We start from the raw sequence: 22,321 nt of genomic DNA, 5'->3' as shown, positions 1-22,321 counted from the left end.
AAAGATAAATGGCCCCTCTAATCCAGCCTTCTGACCTCACAGTGGCCAACCAGATGCTTGTAGAAAGCCAGCAGCAGCACTCCATCCACCCGTGATTGTCAGCAACTGGTATTCAGAATCATAGAACTTTAGCGTTGGAAGGGACCACAAGGGTCATCTAGTCCAACCCTCTGCAATGCAGGTATGTGGGACTCAAACCCATGACCCTGAGATTAAGAGTCCCATGCTCTACCAACAACACCTCCAATATGGTAAGTGGACTCCAGCCATCATGGCTGGTGGCTATCAATAACCTGATCCTCCATGGATTTGTCTAATCCTCTTTTAAAGACATCCCAGTTGGTGACCATCACTACCTTTTGTGGGAGCGAATGCCATAGTTTAACTATGTGTTGCGCCCCGCCCCCCGTCTTCAATCTTTCAGCAACATTCAGCTTCATTGGATGTCCCTGAGTTCGAGCGTTATGAGAGGGAGAAAAACTTCTTCTTATCCGCTTCCCCATACTTTGCATAGTCTTATACACCTCTATCATGTCCCCTTGCCTTTTTTTCTAACCTAAGAAGGCCCAAAGATCATCTCCTTTCCTATAGGAGAGTTGCTTCAGCCCCTCAAGTGACTTTGGTTGCCCTTCCCAGCTCTACAAGGATCCTTTTTAAGGTGAGGCAACCAGAATGTAGATTTGTACAACTACATTATATTAGCAGGGTTTTTGTTTTGCAAATGGTTCAACGTTTACATCCTGCACCAGGTCTTGGGTGCCCCTTAAGTTAAGGGTTGCATCCCCTCTAGTCAGTTTCATGACCAAATGTTCCAGGGCACAGTCATTGCAGGCATCTAAAACCTCTTTGTCCTGACCGGAACATATGCAATTATCCAGTCTAAACAATTAAAGCACCTGAAGTCACTGATTATTGCAGCACTTCCTCGATTGCAAAACGTAACAGAAAAAGTGGTCTCATTTTCCATTTCCGAGATGAACAGGGTTAATATTGGGGGGGGGGGGATACTAAGTGATGCACAATTTTTACTTCCAACAACTTCCGGAGTATTTCTTGAAGTTGACCATTTACAGGTGTGGAACTACAGACTGAGCTGTGCCTATTCCGTGCTTACAGATCCAAGTCTAGAATTGGGAACTGGGCGTGCATGTTAGTATCTTGAGAATTTTGACTTTTTAAAAAAGCAATTTCCTAGCCCTCAAGACAAAACATTTAGAATTAGGCAGACAGTGCTGCCAAAGCAGAGTAAAACTTATGTGCCCCTACAACTAGGAGGGGTAGAGTAAAACAAATAAAAAACAAGCGTATTTGCATAATATAGAGCACAGAATTCAGCTTTTCTCAAAATAGTATTTTGATGGGTTTTTTTTAAGAAGCACAGAGTACACACAGTACTCTAAGGTAGTGAGGATCAAGACAGGGTTGAGTGGAGAAAAGACAAAGGCCTGCAAGTGAGAGATAAGCAGAGCATGGGATCCTCGTGCCCTTCCAATCAAGTCCTGACTAATGCGCTTCAGGAAAGAAATTGTTTTATTTCCCATTAATACAGCAGAGTATTTTAAAGTCCTTTTCCATAGGCAGAATTTTCACCAAAAATATATATACAAGCCTGTTTCAAGAACCAAACCAAACCGAATCTAGAAAGGGGTCAAAGAGAACCCTGAAAGAGACCAGAAAGTAAAAGTATCCAGTCACAGCAGAACCCCACTTCAGAAAGGCTTTCCTACCAAAAGGAGATAATTGTTGTCAGAAACAGGGACGTAAGCCCCCTGGGCAAAACATCGTTCTTCACAATCCCACCCACTGCTCTCAACCGTAAAGCTCAAGTCCACCTGCTGGGGAGCAGCCTGTTCAGTAACTTGCTGAGGCCTCACTCCCACTCAGGCTTGAGGAGAACTCAAGTCAGTCAGAGTGGGTGCTTCCTAGCCCAAATCCTGTGAGCACACCAGTTGGTGGGCGGGAGAAGAGGGGAAGCTTCAGCTGGCAAAGGTCTGTGGGGAACCAGACATTGTTATGGCAACTCTTTCCTCCTCAGCGCCCTCCTCCCGAGTACCAGGCCTGTGCCATATTTAGCTGTGAAATGCAGGAGCTCTACAGTGCCACACAGGCAATATAGTGGGCCCCTCTTCACCCTGTAGGCAGCCTCTTGGTATTGTCGGCTTCCTCTCCCAGAAAGGAGAGGAGAGTGTGGACTACGACCCCTCCCTTGCAGCTGCACAACAGGCCACAACTACCAACTCTTTGAACGTAAGGCATAATAGACGAGGCACACTACCCACTTTCCTCCTCGCCCATCCCATTAGCTGAGTCTGACTCGGCTCACTGGTGGCTCATTCAGCATGGGGAGCGTTAGCCCACGGCCATGATCCAGCCCAGGGTGAAGGAAAGGCCTCGTGAGCAAAACAGACCCAAACACCCTCCTGTTGTGTCAAGGCTGTTTTGCCAGCAGAGTCGTGAGCAGGCGCCAACAACTAGGCCTCAGGTGGCAAAACGGTGGTGCCTTTTGCCCCATCTGAGAACCCAGCGCAGCTTTGTGTTGCGACACAGGGAAGCAGAGCGAGGGGCCTCACTCCCAAGTATCAAGCTTGTGTGTGGACAGGGTGGAGTGTGAAAAGAGCTGAAGGTTGGGAAGGGGGGTCAGGTCCAACATAACCTTAACCAGGAAAGAGGAGGGGAAACGGTCCCAGGAGTCTCTCCCCGGACTTCTCGGAGCTGATCGTGACTGCCCTCTTCCGTGGGGAGAAAAGCAAGAGCTGGGAGAGCAAGGTGAGAGGAGGGGGCTCAGAAACCAAGTTAGAAGAATGGAGAACAACTCACTCAACCAGCCCTGCCCCCACCAACCCCAGCAGGCCTCCCCTCAGCCCACTGTCCTCCACACACAGCCTACGGCCAGCTGCCAGCCATTCCAGTCTGAGAGCTTGGTCTGAGGGCCAGCCAGCTCTGGGAAAGCTCTTGTCCTAGAGGCGGCAGGATCCTTTGAAGCCAGACGCAGTGCAGTGGCGGCAGCAACTAAAGGTCGCCCCATGACTCTGGAGGGGGGAACTGGTCCACGTCGCCCATTTCATTGTAGGTTCGGTCGGCCATGGTGAAGGTCAGCTTGTATCGTAGTCTTACTTTCTCCTGGACAGAGGGAAAGATGAGCAACAGGTGAGGTTTCCCTTCTTATGGGGTGCCTCTTGCGCTCAAGGGGTCGTGCTTGAGGGTTTCCTACAGGCATCTGGGAAAAAGGTGGCGGACTCGAAGCGCAGCTGCAATGATCCCGCAGGGCTCTTAATAAAGGAGGGAGGGGGAAGAAAAAATGCTGGCAGGGCATTAGCAGTTTGACGCTGATAGGACAAGAAATGCCGCCCACCCTACCCCTCTGCCGAGGTGCCATTACCTTCTGTGGGTTAGCAAGCAGGAGGACCTGGGTGATTGCAGTGGGGGGCACAATAGGGTTGAATGCCGGAAGCTCTGTCCCCGAGGGTGGCTGCAGCTTCACTTTCATCACCTACAGAAACGAGAGTGCATTAGGAGGATTCAGTGACTGACCTGAAGCTGTCAAAGAGCACAAACTGGAGAATCTCATAAACCTGCTTCTAAGCAGCCAAGATGGAAAGATCACCTGGTTAGAGTCTTCCACGTTCCATCTCCATCTACGCTGCTGTGAAAACAGCTCCCCCTAGTGCCAGAACCTTGATTTAATGCAATAATCTGGGTGCTTTGGGCTCAGGATTTAAAAAACCTGGCTCTTTCTTTTTCACAGTGGACGGCAGGAAATGTAAACCGGACCAATACTTTTCCCAATCTTTGACTATTTTAGGGGGCAGGGTCCTCAGATTTGGTGTTCCAAATACAGCTAATCTTTACAGTACAAGTGCCAATATACAACTGAGTACATAGAATCATAGAACTGTACAGTTGCAAGAGACACAACCCCCTGCAAAGAATCTTTTTGCCCAATGTGGGTGTCAGACCCACAACCCTTGAGATGATGCTGGACTACAATTTCCTGCCATCCACATTCCTGACCACTGGCCATGCTGGCTGAGGATGATGGGAATTGAAGCCCAACGCTGGTCCCACACCGCTGGCATGGGGATTGGCAGCAAATGACCGCTGGGCCAAAATTTGAAATCGTCTTGTATAAAACAGACCACTGGCAGACATCTTTTTTCAGCTAGCAGCAGGACTCCAAGGTCTCAGGCAGGATCTTCCCTGTTTTAGCTCTGATATTTCAAGATCCTTTTAACAGGAGATGCCAGGGGAATGAACCTGAGACCTTCTGAAAATAAAGCATGGTTATTACCACAGAGCTACACCGCCTCCCACTCCTAAGTTATCAAAAACGGAGGCAAGAGGAATGTATGAAGATTGCACAGGTAGTGTTCATGGGGCCCTGGGAAGGGTTGCAGGCCTGCTGTCTTCCTCCACCTTCTCAAAGCAGTGTGGAGTAGCGGTTAGTGTGTTGCACTAGAACCTGTTTATAATAAATTGCTTTTAGTGATATTTATCTGTGGTTTTGGTTGCATCTTTTTTAATTCATGCTGTGAGTTGCTTTGCATCTTGCACCGAAAGGAAGTCAGGATATGAATGAAGTAAGTCAATAAAATACCTTGGGGACGGCAGACTGAAAGATGATGTTCCTAATGGGCAAGGGGGCTGTGCTGAGCATGGAGATGACCACTACTAGCACATCAGGCCGGTCAGGCAGAGAGTCCTTGGCAAAGTGGAAAAGGACGCGGAATCCATGCTGGTCATACACTGTCACCGGCAGGATGTTGCCTGGAGCAAAGACATACCAGGAGAAGCACAGAAGAGAGAGGATTGGTTCATTCCGCAGAGGCAAACAATTCACTCGATGGCTAAACGCAATTACATGTTGGACATTATAACATTTGAATCATAGAACTGTAGAGTTGGAAGGGACCCCAAGGGTCTTTTAGTCCACACCCCTGCAATGCAGGAATTCTGCCCAGTTGTCCCTGGGTGGGCTCAAGCCACCAACCTTCTGGTTAGCTGCCAGACACACTGACCCATTGTGCTGCCACAGGCGCCCTCTGGAGCCCAAACAAGGCTGAGAACAGCTTGTAACTCAATCTCCTTGTTTAACGCTGTTTAAGTTAATAGCACATCCTTTCTCAGATGCAGCAAAGGCTGGCAACAACAGGTTTGTAAAGAGGCAAAGACACGTCAATTTCAATACTGAAAAGCAGATCATAAGTCCTTCCCCACAGTCTCCTCCCAGCCAGGGCCGTCTTTACCAGGGGGTGCAAGGGGTGCAGGGCGCCCAGGTGCCGAATTCTGGGGGGCAACAGGCGCCCGCCACTGGAGCCGCCTAAGCACTTAACTATTTACCTGTTACGAAATAATAAATAATTTTGAGCAAGCTAGAAAAACAAAATACATATACACCTAGGTATTACCGAAATGCATACCTACCATTTCACTAAAGGACTTTCAACTTTGTGCGCTCATTCACTAAAGACACGTTGTGCTAGCTGTGGTGCTTATCATTCACAACGGCGGTGCTTGTTAGACTCAATGATGGCGCTTGTCATTCACAACAGTGCCGTGCATGTGAAATGAACTCTTACATCAAAATATTATGTTCCATATTGTATTGAGCTGCTGTGCAGCGGCACCTTTGACACGACTGTTTCGCTAAACTAAATTTGGGGGCGCTGGGCAGATCTTTGCACCCTGGCAGCACATATGCTAAAGACGGCCCTGCTCCCAGCTAACACTTAGCCTCTAAAAGTCGGGGCAAGTGAAGATGCTTCGCAACAGGTGCAGAAGACCTTCTTGGGCTGAGACTTATTTACAAGAAGGGTTTCAACATATGGCGGCTTCCTGCATATGTGCTCTTTCCTACCAGTCCATCAGAGAGCTGAGAAGAACTAGGAGAGCCACCACCTTGCATCCTGGAGTCCAACACCTTGCTGGGAGGTAAGATTCATCAACCCACCCTGGCGAAGATCAAGCCCCTTCCACCCATCTGAGAGAAAAGGTGCTTGCAGAATGAATAGCCCCAAGTATCTCAAGCAGCTGAGCCAAGCCACCTGTCCCAGGGTAAGGCCACCCTCTACCTCTGCCCAGACTCACTTGGTTTGATGGATTCCAGAGGCACCGTGACGTTTGTCAGTGAGATTTCCAGGGGGGATGTGGAAGCAGGGAGACCTGCTGTGGGGAGCGTGGCTCCAGAAGGTGTTGGGGGCCCCCGAGGAACTGCGGCAGGTGCTGGCTGCTCGGAGGACAGGGGCAAGGGGGCAGGAGGGTTTGAAGAGAGGCTCGGGAAGAGAGGCAGGGCGCTGCTGGTGCTCACAGCTGGGCTGGAATTGCTCTTGTTTTGGAGGTCGCGCAGTGTCAACCGTGGCGGGGGCTGCTTCTCCCTGCAAAGTGGGCAAGAGAGACACAAGCTGTTGAGAGAAGGAGCAGGAAGACGGGCTTCCACTTCAGCCAGAAGCTGCTCTCCCTCCTCGCAGCCGGCCCTTCCCCACCTTGCTTCCTACCATCTGACTTGCAGAGACTCTGGGGGAAGAGACTGTTGCATCAAAGTCTTGCCCAGCAGATCCAGGTCATCCATGCCGCTGGCAGCAGGAGGTGTCGTAGTAGGTGGCCCAGCATCAGCTTTCCCTGCTGGGGTGGGTGGGACTGGGGGCGCGCCAAGTTCAGGGCTGTCAGAAGACTGCAGTGGAAAGAGAAGAACTAACAGCAATGCAACCAAGAGCAAGCAAACTGAAGCAAAACCCCTTGGCAGGGAGATCAGCAATATTACCACCCAGTACAAAGAACACAGTTCAATACATGGCCTTCGAAACACGATGACAGCTCTGGCAAACTACTGTGATCCTGCTTCAGAACACAGCTGGAAGGACTGCAGTGGTTTGCAAGTTTGTACATTTCCACAGAGCAAACTTGCACAAGCCCCATACTGACAGCACCACTCAAGGAATGATGGGGATGATGGGAATGTTATTACTACAAGGTTTGGTGCTGATGCATGGAGCTAAAAAGGGGGTCCCATACATACCAACAATGCAGCAGTCAGAGATTAATGTTCACTCTCAAGCAATAGAGGGAAACGCCTGTTCACCCACAAAAATAAGAGGCAACTCTCCATTTGCTGGAGACTTCATATGATGAAGGGAAGCTGCAGCCTCAAGCTACTTCAATCCTTTTCTCTCCACTCCAAGAAAGCAGGACTTCCCCTTCCTCTCACAAAGACCACTAGGAGCAGGGAGATTGGTTTTCATGTGCAATGGAGCTTTGTTCTAGTCCGACTGAAAGTTCCCCCCATTCCCAGTTGAAGAGCCAACATCCTGAAATGGTAGTAGATGATGAGAACTACCCCAGAATTTACAGCATTTCCTTCATACGTTACTTCTACATAGAAACCACATGCACACACAGATTGCCATATTCAATGATTGTATGTATGTATGCATGTTTCCTCACCGCCAGCCCTTGTACACATGCTGTGGGAATATAGTCAGTTTCAGTTCTTCAGAATACGCACTCTGAGCAAAAATACACACATGCAGTCTTCATTTGTGACCATCCATGTGCAGGTTTCATAGGACAAATTCAGTGGAGAAAATGAATAGTTTGGCCTTACAGGTGACCTTCTTTCCTCCTTGAAAAACCTGCAGCATCAGCTGCAGTTCTTCTCCCATCCCAAAAGGGTTCTGAATTCTCTTAAAAAGAAATTAATATTTTCTAAAAACCAAGCCCTTACCTGAAAATTGTTCCAGCCACTGTTATCTGTACCCTGGGCTGAGGGAGTTGCTGGATCATTAAGCCCTAGAGAGGAGAAGAAAAAGATAAAGGAGATCCCATGATGCCAGAATGGAGAATCCAAAGAGCGTAGGACCAGGCAGAGGTTTGTAAACTGTATCTTGCCTTTGGAACACCCTTTCAGGGAAGGCGACCTCTCATCTTCCTTAATGGCCTTCTGCAAACTGGTAGAGCCTTCCTTGGGCTCTGAGGTGCTCTCTTACAGAATGGTGGTGCTGGTGGGTGGGTGTGTTTTTAAAGATTACTGTTGTATTCTGTTATTTCCTGCTCCTGTTTCACTCTTACCCTGCAATAGTTGTTTTAGATTGTTAATATGTGGTTTTTGTCCTTGTCTTTAAAGGTGTTGAGCTCTATGGAGGGCAGAAGGGGTAGTGTTTTAAATAAATATGTACAGCAGAGAAACTGGAGAAGGAGGTCCTCCTCTACTCCCACCAGGTTTGGTGGAGAAACTAACCAGTTTCCCCCTTACATTTCATGATCACAAACATCTTCCCGTTTTGCCCAGCCCCATTCCGCGTACTCCTTGAACGCCAGACACTTTCCATTTCCCGGTGGCTTCAGAGTTTCCCTGGACTCACCTAATGACATGAGCTCGTCATCCAGCAGAGAGACGGAGCTGGTCTGCTCTGGCACAGAAGTTGCTGAGCCACCACTTGAGAAGCTTGGTAAGGCTGGGTAGGAGGGGCTTGTGGTTAGCATGTCGAGTCCGGATAGATCCAGAAGTGCTGAAGTGCTGCCTATGAGAAGAAGCAAGCAAGTCAATTATGCTAGTTAGATGCTTGTTCCACAATCCCCCATTTCCTATATTTTCTGCTCAGCTGACCCAGCCCTATTGCCAAGACCTTCCTCCTTCCACGTCCGTAATTGCAAGTTTGGATGCCCAACCAATTTCACTCGGCAATATTTCGTGGTCAGGTTCTTGCTTTGGAAAGGACAAAGCAAAACCTTCCCTTTAGGGCAGTCCGTTCCTTGGGCTTCCTTACCTGGGAGACAACCAGCTGCAGTCTCACCATTGATCTCCTCTCCTTTCACAAGCTGCTTGTAGAGGTTGATCACTTGCGTCAGGTTGTCATTGGCTTGCAAAATTTCCGCTGCAACAGGAGGACAAAGATAATGATCACAGGGTGCCCCAGCACCCCATTATTCAACAAGAATGTGTGTGAATGTTGAAGCCTAAAAGTCGATTTTCCACAACAAGAATTTACCGCATTGCTAAAAGCATGTAGATGGCTACTGAGTTAGATTGTCATCCTGGTGGGTCTACTGATGCAATTAAAGTACAGTCTTCGCTTATCCAGTTCTGAAATTTGGAATATTTTCTCACGGACCTCCACCCACCCATCCAAGTAGCCTGCCCTGAACAGCTCAGCATGAGGTGGAAGTAGGGAAGCTGAGGGGTGGGGGTGGGAATGGGAATGGGTAAGAATAGGAAGGCCCTTGTCACCATCTAAGGTGGCAGACTGCATTTACCTAGTGCCTCATCGTTGTCCTCTGTATCACTAGCAAGCCGAAAAAGCATGGGCCTCATGCGCTCACAACGCTGGTACAGCTCCTGCAATGGGGAAAGAGTTGGTTTCATAATATGCTCTCTTGGAGTTATATACAGCAGGGATCGCAATTTGGCTCTAGTTCGTCGTCGTCCCCCCCCCCCCAAGTCTCACACACCTGCCCACACCTGATATCACAGGTGATGTCACGTGTGGGTCAGGTAGAGAAACGGCACAAGGAACACCTGGGAACCTTAAAAAATGCTTCTGGCTGCTCCTTGACAAAGGAGACTTGCTGTCAGTGGCAAGAACCAGACTGGCCCTGGACAGCAAGCCCGGCTGAGATCAACAGTTAGAGCAAGATCCAAAGCAGGGCTTGCTTTCAGTGCAAATATTCCTTTGCACTGCCAACCTGAATTCAAGCAAGCAACGCAAAGGATCTTCCCCAGCAGGTGGAACTCAATTCATGCCCACAAAGGAAATCTGTTACATTGGATCACCTGATGTCATTGTGACGCCAGGATTGACAGGTCCTGCCCACTTGTCAAAATGGCCTGCGAGGGTGGGGGATGGTCAGGATCTAGACCTCCAGCTGGAACCTGCTCCCCACTCCTGATATACAGTCTAAAAACACATTTTTTTTGTATTTGGGGAGGTTTCTGAAATTCCTGTAATGATATTTATGGTTTGTGTCAATTTGAAATCATCATTAATTTCATCAAGTCCAGCTGAAGGAACTACAGTTGTACCTTGGATCCTGAACACCTTGCGAGTCAAACGTTTTGGCTCCCGAACACTGCAAACCCAGGTGGTGTTCCGGTTTGTGAATGTTCTTTGGAACTCAAATGTCCAACACAACTTCCATGGCTTCCGATTGGCTGCAGGAGCTTCCTGCAGCCAAGCAGAAGCCGCACCTTGGTTTCCGAACGTTTTGGAAGTTGAACGGACTTCCAGAACAGATTCCGTTTGACTTCCAAGGTACCACTGTAAAAAGCTCCCACAACTAAGACAGCTCTTTTCTTACTTTCATTAGGTCCTCGCTGCTCTCGGTCGCCTCCCCTTTGCTGTAGTTATTCACCATCTCAGTCAGGAGCTTCACATTGTTGTTTACCTCCTCAATGGCATTCACCCTCTTGGAGATCTTCTCCATTCGCTTTTGGTCCTGGAAGAAGTGGAAGGGTGAGAGCAGCTGGGATTTCTTCCTTACCCCTCTGGAAAACTCAGAATAAGTGGCCCACTTTCTGGAATGCCACGTGGAAGGGACTCTGGTTTGGACAGTGATTTGAGACCCTCCAGTTTTACACCACCGACACCGCTGCATGCTGAGAGAATGCCACAACACCCTGGACACTGGGGGACATTACCCAGCTGCATTATAGAGAACTATTACAGCTCCTTTTACAACAGCAAACTGTACTTCTGAAGCTCAAGAATCTCTTTCCCCCTCCACCCCTCAGCACAACAGCAAAGGACAACCTAGGAACACGTAAAAACACACCACTCATTTTCTTGCTCTGCTCCAGCCAGGTATTTTACTGTTCCTCCCCTCAACCCAATGTGGACGGAGGGACGAGGGCTTGAGGGCTTGACACAGAATGGAATCCGGGTTCGAATCCCTGCACAGATATGCAACTCACTACCTGAACTACGTCACAGGGTTGCCGTGGGGATACAACTCTGCTCTAAGATCCCTTGGAAAAGAGCAGAATGGCACACAAACGGCACAAACCTGGTTGACAGCTGGAGGTGGAAAGAGTTCTCAGTGGGGAAAGCTTACCTCCTGAACCATCTCTTTGATAAGTTTGTTGGCAGCCCGGAGGTCCTCAGGGTGGGAGCTTTTGAGCAGGCGAGCCAGCATCTGCAAAGGCACATAGATCAGAGGAAAGCAGGCCTGAGGGGCAAACAGGCTGCTCTGGGAGCATTTCTGTACCCCTGCCTTACAGCTTGTAACCACTTAGCCCAACAACTATATACCGGGACCTGCCAGAACCCTAAGGATCCCCTTGTTTGGCAGTTCCAGGCAGGCAGCAAAAACAAGAGTTCTCTTGAACCCACCACACATGGTTGGTAGCTTACATTTAGCTTGGTAGCCTGCTATAACATTCCAGTCTCTTAGCAACAAAATAGGAAATTAAGATGTTTAAAGGGAATACAGGGGGAAATTCCACCATTTTTGCGGGAGACTTTTTCCTGTTACTGCAGGGGAAACAAACTGCAGCAGGTAAGAAATTCAGAAAATTTAAAGGGGCTGATAGAGGCTCCTTCTGAACCTGGAAGTATTTCCCCCAGTTAACCTTGAGAAAGCGGAAAACTCTATCTTGGATGAAAAGTTTAAAGTCATCTATTTAGTGCTTACTTTGGACTTCTCTTCATCATCAAAGATGACATTCTTTGGCCTGGGAGGAGGCAGTGGGAAGGGGGCATCGTCCGGCAACTTGGGGTCACATTTTACAATCCCTGCAAGCAAACAGCAGTTTTTACCAACTTAAAGGTCTCTGCATTTCTCATGGTTTTTGTTATGAAATAACAATGACAGGGGAATGTTCAGTTCTTAATACAGTGGTACCTCGGGTTACATAAGCTTCAGGTTACATACTCCGCTAACCCAGAAATAGTGCTTCAGGTTAAGAACTTTGCTTCAGGATGAGAACAGAAATCGTGTTCCGGCAGCATGGTGGCAGCAGGAGGCCCCATTAGCTAAAGTGGTGCTTCAGGTTAAGAACAGTTTCAGGTTAAGTACAGACCTCCGGATCGAATTAAGTACTTAACCCGAGGTACCACTGTACTATCCTTCCAGTGCTGCTGATGTGCAGTTCATGTTTTTTTTAAAAAAATGCCAAAACGTTAACCAATATGGTGTAGTGGTTAGAGAGGGTTGGACTAGCCCCTGAGAGACCAGGGTTCAAACTCCTAATCAGAAATAAAGCTCACTAGGTGACATTGGGCATGTCACAATTTCTCAACCTAACCTACTTCACAGGGCTGCTGTGAAGGTGACATGGGTGGGGGGGGGAAGAGAACCAGGTATACCACCTTGAGTTCCCTGGAGGCAAAGTTGGGAAATAAAATGTAAAAAACAAATAAATAAAGCTTGACAAACTACATTCTTCTGCATCAGAACACATAGCTGGGGGCGGGCTGCGGAAGCCATGGATTCTCTGGGCTCAGAAAGGGTCTCTCACCTTGTTTTTTCAGCATCTGATAGGCCTCTGTAATCTTCACTTCATGGGGCAGACCCAACGTCCAACTATACAACAGCTCCAAGATCTTGGATTTCACTTTCTCTGGGGTTCGGCTTCCTAGATACTGAGGGAAACAAGCACACACCCACATCAAACATGACGGGACTTAGAGGAGGAATTTATATTGGGAGAAAGGCTTGCACTGTGGTCCCAGAGAGCTTTGTAACAAGCTCAAGGTGACATTTTGTGTACTTGGTTGGAGTGGAAAGTGAGGATTTACCCCTTTGCTGTATTTTGAAAGTTAAGGAGTCCAGATCAAACCATCTGTAGCTGCTGGCAGAATGGAATCTGATCTCTACTTCAGCACTCCCACAAAGGGAGAAGGGGGATTCAAATGCCAACCTGAGGCTTTCTGTAAGCATGAGGGAGGACACAAATCAAAGGAACAAATAAAAGACATATTCTGTCAAGCAGCTCTGGATTTCCCACGCTATCGCCATAAAGCCAATGTATATCCCTAAATTGCCTTCTGGAATCTAAGTCTGCTGAAAAGTCTGCATGGCGTAAAACAGTTTCTTCTTTGCTGTTTCAATGAAGCCTATGTCGCCACCCCTCTTGTTCCTGCCACACCACTGATGGGACTCACCTTGGGCGACACCACCTTGATGAGCTCGTTAAGGAAGCGGAACTTGCCTACTTCGTCATGGAAGCGTTTGCCACAGCTTTTCATACAGGCCTCCAGCACCTGTGCATGGGCAAGACAGCAGGGAGTGAGCATGGTTATCTAACCCCCAGGAGGCCGTAATCCCATTCCCTGCTTCAGGGTGCAATAGAACAGAGGGCTGGGAAGCTATTTAGAACAGGGCACAAACAGCACCCTATGAAGTATACGTACCAGAAGACATCACACGTTTCTTCCCGTTTTTAAAAAAATGTACTGCCTTGTTTATCATTTTGTCCTCCAGATGCCCATACTCACAGCAGTGAACCTCATCATTGTGCTTTACATTGATGTTTGGCTGAATCCAGCCAGTGAATCTACTCCAGCTATTAATAGGGTCCCTTGGAGACCTATTTTAAGCTCCCACGTGGCTCCCTGCACAAGTTACCTTCCCTAACTCACAGGGCTGGAAATAATCAAAGGGAATCCCATCTGAACTCAATGCAGAATTGGCCACCACTTCCTGACACCTCTGGGGTACACCTCTGAGTAGGGGCTGAATCTCCTTATCCCAGGCATAGGGAACCTACGGCCCTCCAGGTGTTTGTTCCCATCATCCTTGCATTCCCTTCATGCATAATGACATAACCAGTCAATGACATGTGTTGCTCAATGTTTGCTGTTCCCAGAGACTCAAAAGATCCTGCCCTCCTCCGCTGCTGTGTGCACAGGTGAGTAGAATTCATTAGACACACTGAATGCTGCAAGAGTATCCTTATTAGGCACCTGATCCCATATTTCACATGTCAATAGTCAGATGAGAATTTACTCTTTCCCAAGCTCTTATGTGCCAATTGCATTTACTCTTGCTAGAATCCGAAAGCTTCTCTCACATCAGCAGAAGGCACCCTGGTCAGAGTCCCCTCAATTCATGTTACAAGACGAATGTAAGGAGTGGGGCTGGAAGAAATAACAGGGATTTACAGTTGTGACTATAAACTTCATTTTAAATAGAACACCATTTGAGGCATTTTTATTCAGATGTTTTTAAATTGAGAGTTTATGAATTTCTTTTTAATGTGATATTTCTAAGTACCCTAATTTTTGTTTGGCAATTTATTTAGCATTTCCGCTCATTTAATTATAAGCACTTTTATTGTTCCTAACCATCTAAAGCAACTGTTTTGTGTGGATGGGGAACGAATCCCATATTCCATAACCGTAATGCACAATTGCCACAGGCAAGGCAAGTTCCTAGTCGTCATGGCTGTAAAGAAGCATTCAACAAGAGAAATGCAGTTTCTCAAAGGAGCTCAGATATTTTGAAAGAAAATAATCCCATGACTTCAAGGAGCTGGCTCATGACTCTAAAGAGGTGGTATGAAGAGGAGCAGGACTAGAATAATTGGACTTGTGAAAAAGTACTTGTCTCACTCGCCATCATGCCAGAATTACTCACTGAAGATAAAATTCAAAAGATGGGATGCTTTGTGAGACATCACAGAAGTGGAGAAAAAATATATATTGGCTGTGATTCACTTTTTCATCATGCAACTATTTACATAAGACAACTGTTTACATCTCAATAACTATGACTTAAAACAACTCTTCTACAATGCTTCAATGTGTGTCCAAGAAAAGTACCATTACTAGCCCTTGTATGCACTGTTTTCAATTTATTTATTTCTTAAATAGTCCAAGAGCCACTGTCAAGAAAATACCAGTTCAAAAAATTGAGACTGAAATCAGGTTCCATGGTGTAAAATAATGGAAGAGAATACTTAAGTCACGGATGAAAAGACCTTCATTAGGGTGGAAAACATAACTGGCTAGAATACTTCCTAAATCATATGTAAGGGTGGGGGGATCCTCTTCCACTTTATATAGGACAGCACTGGCTTTACGAGCACGTGGGAAGTGCTGTGTATGAAAGACTGTGATAGAAGAGCCAAGACAAAAAACCATGTGTGGCGTAAGCAAACTATTTTTTATTCACGATCTTTACATTTGTCCATCTGAGGATCAGAAATTAGCCTAGGAAATCTATTTGTTCTTAATCTCTTTGGAGGCAGTAGTGGGAGGACTGGGAAAACTTCCTTCCCTGCAATGTGAGAGTTAGTTCACTTGTTTCTCTTATCTGATTTTTCACTGAGATGTACATAGTGTACATAATCATCAGGTCCATTCAAGGCCCAATTCTATACTGATCCTGTGTCTAGAACCACACAAATCAGTTGTAACTTGCCAAAGTGTTTCAATGGAGGCTGTTGGCTTGAGCAAGTTTTTCACCACTCCTCTGGGCCAACACTCCCCACATCATCCCTGAACATAGCTGTCAACTTTTCCCTTTTCTTGTGAGGAATCCTATTCAGAATAAAAAAAGGGAAAAGTTGACAGCTATGTCCTTGAAGTGCTGAAAACAATGGGACTAGAGTGCCTCTTCCGAAATACTGAGAATCCCATGAGAAAACAAAAGCATCTGGCAAAACTATCTGACCTGCTGCTATACAGTGGGGGGACTCATCAACCCTCCTGAGCCAACTGCCTCCGCCTTCGAATAGATTTGTGTTAAGCTTTGGTCAACCCCTGCCCAAGGCTGCATCCAAAACGTAGTTATGACACCACAGACTGAGATATTCACACAGAAACTTCACCTCCCTCCTTCCAGCCTTTAGTCCAGGTGTGGGGAAGCTGAACTAAAACTCCACAACATCCCTGACCATTGGCCATTCTTGCTAGGGCTGACTGGAGTTGTGGTTCATCAACATCGGGAGGGCCAACCGTTCCACACGCCTGCTTTAGTTAAAACTGGGAGGAAATGGTTCACAACCTCTTACCGTAAGAGCCTGAATGGCTTCCCATTCTTGTGGAGACTGGATCTTGTGAGCTAGAAGTCGAGTGGCAAGCGGTGGGCTGAATGATAAGACACAGGAATGGTTACTGAAGGACTTGCTGCTGTGATAAAGATCTTGTTGTGAAAACACTTGGGGCTAATGGTCTGGCTTTAACTCCTGTGTGTGCTGCAGTTTGTAGGACCTGCTGGATGCCTTCTTTTACTCCCGTGTTCATTTTATTTCACAGTCCAATTAGCTCCAGCAACTTCAGCACACTTTTGATGCAGTTTGGTTTACAGCACTCTCCAGCTACAGCAGAATTGGGCTTGCAGCCAAGACACCCAGCCACTGTCTCTGCCTGTCCCTCCTAGCTCAGCTGATCCCATTAGCAGTTGTTGTTAGGCAGCCCCCAGAGGCCAGGCAGCAGCATCTGAAGCAACTGAGGTTGCCTAGGTTTCTGAAATGGAATTGCCCCTGACAGATCAGCGGTTTGGGCATTTTATTGAAAGGCTTTATGTAATTTACTGTGGTTTCCCACACCATAATTTCAAGGTCTCAGGTTTGGAAGATATGTAGCAGCAGTAATTTGAAATACATTAGAAGTAATTTGAAATAGTAGTAATTTGAGCAGATTACAGGTCAAATTTGTTTTCTGTTGCTCCAGAGTAGGTGTAGCCAACATGGTGCCCTCTAAGGGATGCTGGACTACAAATCTCATCATCCCTTTCCATGCTGGCTGGGGTCTGAATAGTCTATCCCGTGATGAATTCATAATCCTAATTCAAGACCTTAGTCAAAGACTCCAGTAACCCAGAATGGCCACACTGTGAAACCTGACTCACTACTGACAAAGAGAGGTGTGCCATGTTCCCATTTCCTTATACACTATCTGTTTATTATAGCCCACCCACACAGCACAGCAATTCTTTTTTGCAATCTGCTAAATCCCCATAGCATTTAAACAGGTTTACCCCACACAATGTATTTCTCTAACTCTGCATTCATACTGTGCCATCAAACCTCTTCAGATCTGATTTTGTGCATACCCATCCAATAAATCATGTCTTCTTTAACTAATTCCTTTTTTCTATTTGTCATTCCATCACCCCCCAACTCCTGACTACTTCACAAAGAAGTAGGTTCCCATTTTTAATATCTAACACCCCCCCCACAAATGTTATCCCAATGAGAGGAAACGCAGTTTCATGTAAAATAAGAAAATGAACCAAAGTCTTAGGACATCAATGTACAAATGAAGGGGGGGGATGACAAAACACAAAACCAGAAACAACAGAGTGCTGGTGCAGCCATGTGCTTCTTCTGAATGCTTTTTAGAAGCCCCTCATTTAACCAGTTATTTGGAGTGACTCAGGCTACTTCTTGAGTGGCATCCACAGACAAAACAGTTAATCTATCTATAATCTGTAGGGCAACAGATTAGGTATACTAACCCCTCTAGTTCCTTATTGAGCTGGTCACAGAAAGCATTAATGCTGTCCCATTCCAGGTCCTTGTTCAGAGGATTGGTAGCTCTATCTGAATTGATAAAGAAAAGAAAAACTTCTGTCAAGAGCAGATCTCACCTGCAAGGGGAACAACAGTTTCCCAGAGTGGTTTTCCAACGGTATCCCACATAAAGGGAAGTTTAAAAAAAGACAGTTTCCTGCAAGGGTGCCACGACATACAGTGGGAATTAGGCAACTGAAAGAGGTCATAACTCAGGAAAGGAGCACATGTCTTGCACGCAAAAAGTCCCACATTCAATCCCTAGCACCACTGCTTGGAAAGCTCTTTCAAAGCAGGATTAGAAAAGATCTGCGAGTGCCATCCACAGTATGACTCAATCTAGATAGCTTCATATGATCATGAATGAGATCTGGGACTGGAGGATAGAGTGGTTCAGTCTAACTCCTCAGCTCTTGGGAAGATGACATACCCACATTTTCACCAGCTTACATTATTAAGTATCATGTTAAAAAAAATGAAGTGAAATGAAGCTGCATTAAGGACCAGATGCTCACCATAGCCAAAATAACTACACTGGGTTTTGTTTGTTTGTGTTTTTATTTTGCTTTCATCTTGGTATACCTAATCAACAATCTTCTGGCACAAGAAGAAGAACATGCCTTTTTATAATGATCAACCAACTAGGTTAATTCTGAAGCATTAATCAAGCCGCTTTGGAGAACACAATGAATGACACAATGATCTCAGTATGGATAGATAATAAAAGGGGCAGAAAGAAGCTCTAGAAAAGATATACAGCTTAAAGACCAACAACCATATTGTGACAGAAGTTTTCACAGACCAAAACTCACTCTCGTGTGAAATGGATGTAGACCTTCAAAGTGGATAGCCCCCAAATGAAACCTGTCCACTTCATTTTGGGGTTGATTGTTAGCCCAAGCTAATGTCTCTTTCCCTGTCAATTCAAGTGCAAATTATGGGTGATATCCAATCTTACTCACACTCAAGTGCAGAACCAGGGAGATCAGTGGACTTAACTTTCAAGTATGCCTTCACTGGGTATTGCCTATGTCTCTGAATGTATTTTAAGCACCTCTTGATACTTTACCACCAGAGCTGACAAGAGTGTGGTAGGAGAGGCGTCTCTTCCCCTCTCTTTCAGTGGCTGCGCACATTTGAAAGTTATGTTTTTATTATGACTTTTTTTTTTGCACTGGATCAGATCGTTATAAGGTGGGTGATCTTTGTTGTGTGCATGTGTAAACCGCCTTGAGTATGGTAATGTAAAAAGGCGGTTTACCAATTAGAAATGAAAGGAGGAAAATAATAATTCTAGGTGCGCTTGACTGCAGAGCAAGCCTACTGAATCCAACAGCACTTTACTTGGGGTGCGTATTCCTGGGACACGCCTGCACATTCGCACGTTACGAACTGTGTGGGTCGGGGCCGGGGAGCAAAGCATCCCGGCGATTCGCGAGGAAACAAAAGCGAGAAGGGGGGCGTCTGGGCTGCTACCTGGCCCAGAGCTCCCGAGCTCCGTTCCCCGGTGAGCGTTAGGCCCAGGGCAACGATTCCCCTCAGGACCAGCACCTGCGGCTCCGGGTGGGGCTAGAAATCCCCGAGGGGGCCCCTCCCCCCCCCGCACTCACTGATCCTCGACTCCAACGTCTCCGCCTCCATGCCAGGCTCCATCTGCTCCCGGTCTTCCCTCGCCGCCGCCGCCGCTACCGCGGCCTCCCGGCTAAAGACGCGACGTCCCTGCCGCCCTCCCGCTCCGGCGGCGCGGAGCCATAGAGAAGGAACTGCTCCAGAGAACAGTCTAGAGAGTGGGCCGTTCTTGGAACTATAGACAGCCGCGGAAGTGAGGGCTAGAGCGCCCCCGGGAGCGGGGTTTTAAAAAAAAAGAACCAAAGAAAAACCAACAACCCCGTCCGCCGCTTCCTCCTCCGAGTCACTGAGGTTGACAGGCTGGGCCTAGAACGTCCCCGAGGGCGGAAGTGAAATGGGCACCGAGCGCGGTTGATATCCGTATGACGAGTTTACGAGTAGCGTAAACTTCCTGGGCCGCGGCGGAAACGACCGGAGCCGGAAGCCTGGCATAAGGGCCGGGATAGTCCTAGACGAGAGAAAGGAAAACACAATGGTTTTCAAGTCCTATATTGGAGATTGGTTTTTCATCTCTATGGTACAACGCAGAAGCCGCTGACGGGATATCATAGACGAATAACGCCTGGGCCTAGAACGTCTCAAACTGCGCGTCTATGATTTGCCACCGCTTGTGTCAAGGTGGTTGGTGGCCTTTGATTGGAGCGCGACGGCTTCCCCGAGAGAGACGGGAAGGGCGGGGCGGGGGAGACGTAGGGAGTAACTTCCGCTCTGAGTCCCGTGTCCTTGTTTGAAAATTTACAGAGAGGAAAGGGCGCATAGCTGCCATAGGGCGTTGCTATCGCGGAGGCGGGGTTATGGGTGGCGCGGTTTGATTGGTCGACGGCGGGAAAGGGCGTGGCTAAGGGAGAGAGCCGGTGGGAGCCGTTCTGTAACGTCTGAAGGCGTTCTCCGTGTTGGTCTGTCACCTTTGTGGGGCGCATTCATGGCAAAAATGCGCCTGGCCAGTAAAGCAACACAAAGGCCTCTTTTAAGGGACCTGCCAGTATTCGCAAAGTGGCACTGGAGGCACGAGGGTCAGCCTAAGCGTCCAGGGTGATTTGAATCGGTTGATTCGGCGCCAGGAAAACACATTGTTTCTATATTTTTATTTATTTATTTTTTATTTTTTTATAAAAGCAAGCAAGTTAAATTTAGAGGCGGTCTCACAATTCGCCTGGAGTGATGAGTAGGGCTGCCATACGTCTTGATTTTTGAGGACACGACCTGGAATTCGCGTCCGAAAAAGCCTCAACAAAGCTAAACAACTTTCGGGTGTCCTGGTTTTTACTTTTTGAAATATGGCAACCCTAGTGATGAGGCCCATTGAATACAATGGGCATGCATTTTTTTTAAAATGCATTTTTAGTTGGCTGTTCAACTAATAGAGAGCTTCCAATATGATTTTTCTAGCTATATATAAAAATTTAAAATTAAACAGTGAAATGCCACTTAAAGGAGCATTGTAGCACTATGATGCCTTTTGATTTATTTACAAGAGGGGACGTTCCAGTCACTGACATTTTTTGCAAGGTAATTAAAGGTGTTGAGCAGAAAGGCCTTTTCCTCTATTTAAAGATTGGCATGATGTGTTAGCTCTATATGACTTTAATTTATTTATCCCATTCTCCCCCCCCCCAACCTACAGTTGTCAGTAATAAGACAGGAAAAAAGAAAACAGACGCATTTATTTGAAACAGAATACTTGATCATAAATGGTTATATTTCAAGGAAATAATTTGCTAGCCCCATGTCCTTCTCCCGCAGTTTGATGAAATGACTCCTGTAGATGAGAAATGAAGGAGAGGCCTGGCAGCCCCATTTCTCTCCTTCTTTAAAGCCTAATAGAATGACTATTGAGCTGTCAGCTTAGGGAGGAACCCAGTGGAACTGGTACTCTGTTCATAACTGATGGAGATACCCTGCTGGCCCATATCTGACTAGATATGTATAGGATTACACATGGGGTTGTTAAGCAGTATCTTAAGGTCCTTGGAAGATTAGCTTGAAAAGATAATATTCTTTAAAATTATTGCATGTCAGCTTTTTGAGTTACACACCATTCTTATTCTCCATTTCATACATCTTTATCTTTAATGAAAAGTTCAGGACAATATTTAGTCTATTCCCCATACTTAAAGTTCAGCAGTGGGCAAAACACAACCCCTCCACCCTGTGGAAACTGCTGTTCTTCATTTAAGTGTCACTGTTAGTAAAAAATGCAATTTGGACTCCAGTCAGTGTAAATATGAGAAATATTAAGGTTGAGGTGCTTTCAGTTCTTGTATCCCGCCCTTTAAAAAGTATACAGAATATATTTTCAAATGATCACAGAACTGTCCATAGTTTCCAGGTTTTTGTGTTTAAATGTTTTTGGGGTTTTTTATTGCTTAATTCTAGGAAAGAAGGAAAGGGTCACCTTGTCCACTGCTGGACATGAATAGGGTAGCAAAATGACTGCAGTGGAGTCAATTATTGGGTTTTTAAGACTGGGAAAACCTCAGCAAGAGAACAGCTCCTCTGGGGGCTCATGTAATCTTTTTAGACTCAGGGATGGAGATCTTGTAGCGCTTCAAATGTTGCTGGACTCTCATTCTTCTCTGGCCATCAGACATGCAGCTAGGGTGATGGGAATTGGAGTTGAACCACAGGTTTCCCACTGCCGTCCTTGACTACAGAAGGCAACTGCACTGCCATCAGATGCAACCCGTGAAACAAATCTGTCCCTATTTCTCCAGCACATAAATCACCGTAGATTGAATTATATCTGCCTCCACATTTTAGGAATCTTGCTTCCCGTTTATTTCCATGTTACCTCTCCTTGTCAGTAACACCCCATCACCGCACTGGATAAATGTAATAGAAAAGCAGGTATAAATAATGGATGATACTCAACTAAGTTAAACTTGAAGTAGATTCATTGAAATCCATAGGCTTATGATTAACATTGGATATCGCCCAGTAATGTACTCAGTCACAGTATCACTTTGTCATGTCGCCACTTTGTTTCTGACAGACCACTTCCAGTTATCAATTAAGTAACTATTCTATCTCGCTGTTTAGTATTCAGCCCCTTTCTCTGAAATACAAGATACTCATTTGTTGGAGGCAGGCAGGTGCGCTAGAGGTCTGCTGGTCTGATAATACAGTGATTTCTTGGCTTCTCTGCTGTTTCTGAGAGCTCAAGCAGCTAGGATCATATCTAATGCATCTCTTTGCTTCCTTCTGAGTATAATAATAATGCTGCTAGTGTTATTTACTGCAGTAATT

General features: G+C 46.5%; 1 protein-coding gene and 1 long non-coding RNA gene across 2 annotated transcripts in view; both read right to left on the bottom strand.

Annotated features, from left to right (window-relative positions):
- LOC307225433 overlaps nt 1-22,321 on the bottom strand; it is a 180,651-nt gene that overhangs the window by 1,490 nt on the left and 156,840 nt on the right. The gene's annotated exons all lie outside the window — the stretch shown is intronic.
- GGA1 (golgi associated, gamma adaptin ear containing, ARF binding protein 1) lies at nt 1,513-19,585 on the bottom strand. Its single transcript, XM_079992530.1, has 17 exons — nt 19,057-19,585; nt 17,392-17,476; nt 15,944-16,019; nt 13,092-13,190; nt 12,446-12,569; nt 11,620-11,720; nt 11,041-11,121; nt 10,288-10,425; nt 9,247-9,328; nt 8,760-8,867; nt 8,355-8,513; nt 7,718-7,782; nt 6,492-6,667; nt 6,085-6,371; nt 4,595-4,764; nt 3,380-3,490; nt 1,513-3,120 (listed from the first exon to the last, which is right to left on the bottom strand). The coding sequence occupies exons 1-17, from the start codon at nt 19,097-19,099 to the stop codon at nt 3,010-3,012; spliced, it is 2,016 nt and encodes a 671-aa protein (XP_079848656.1). The 5' UTR covers nt 19,100-19,585; the 3' UTR covers nt 1,513-3,009.

This window comes from Podarcis cretensis (genome assembly GCF_951804945.1).
Source record: "Podarcis cretensis genome assembly, chromosome: 10".
NCBI lineage: Eukaryota > Metazoa > Chordata > Lepidosauria > Squamata > Lacertidae > Podarcis > Podarcis cretensis.
Note: the sequence above shows the minus strand (reverse complement) of the source record. Positions and strands in the feature narration are given on the sequence as shown.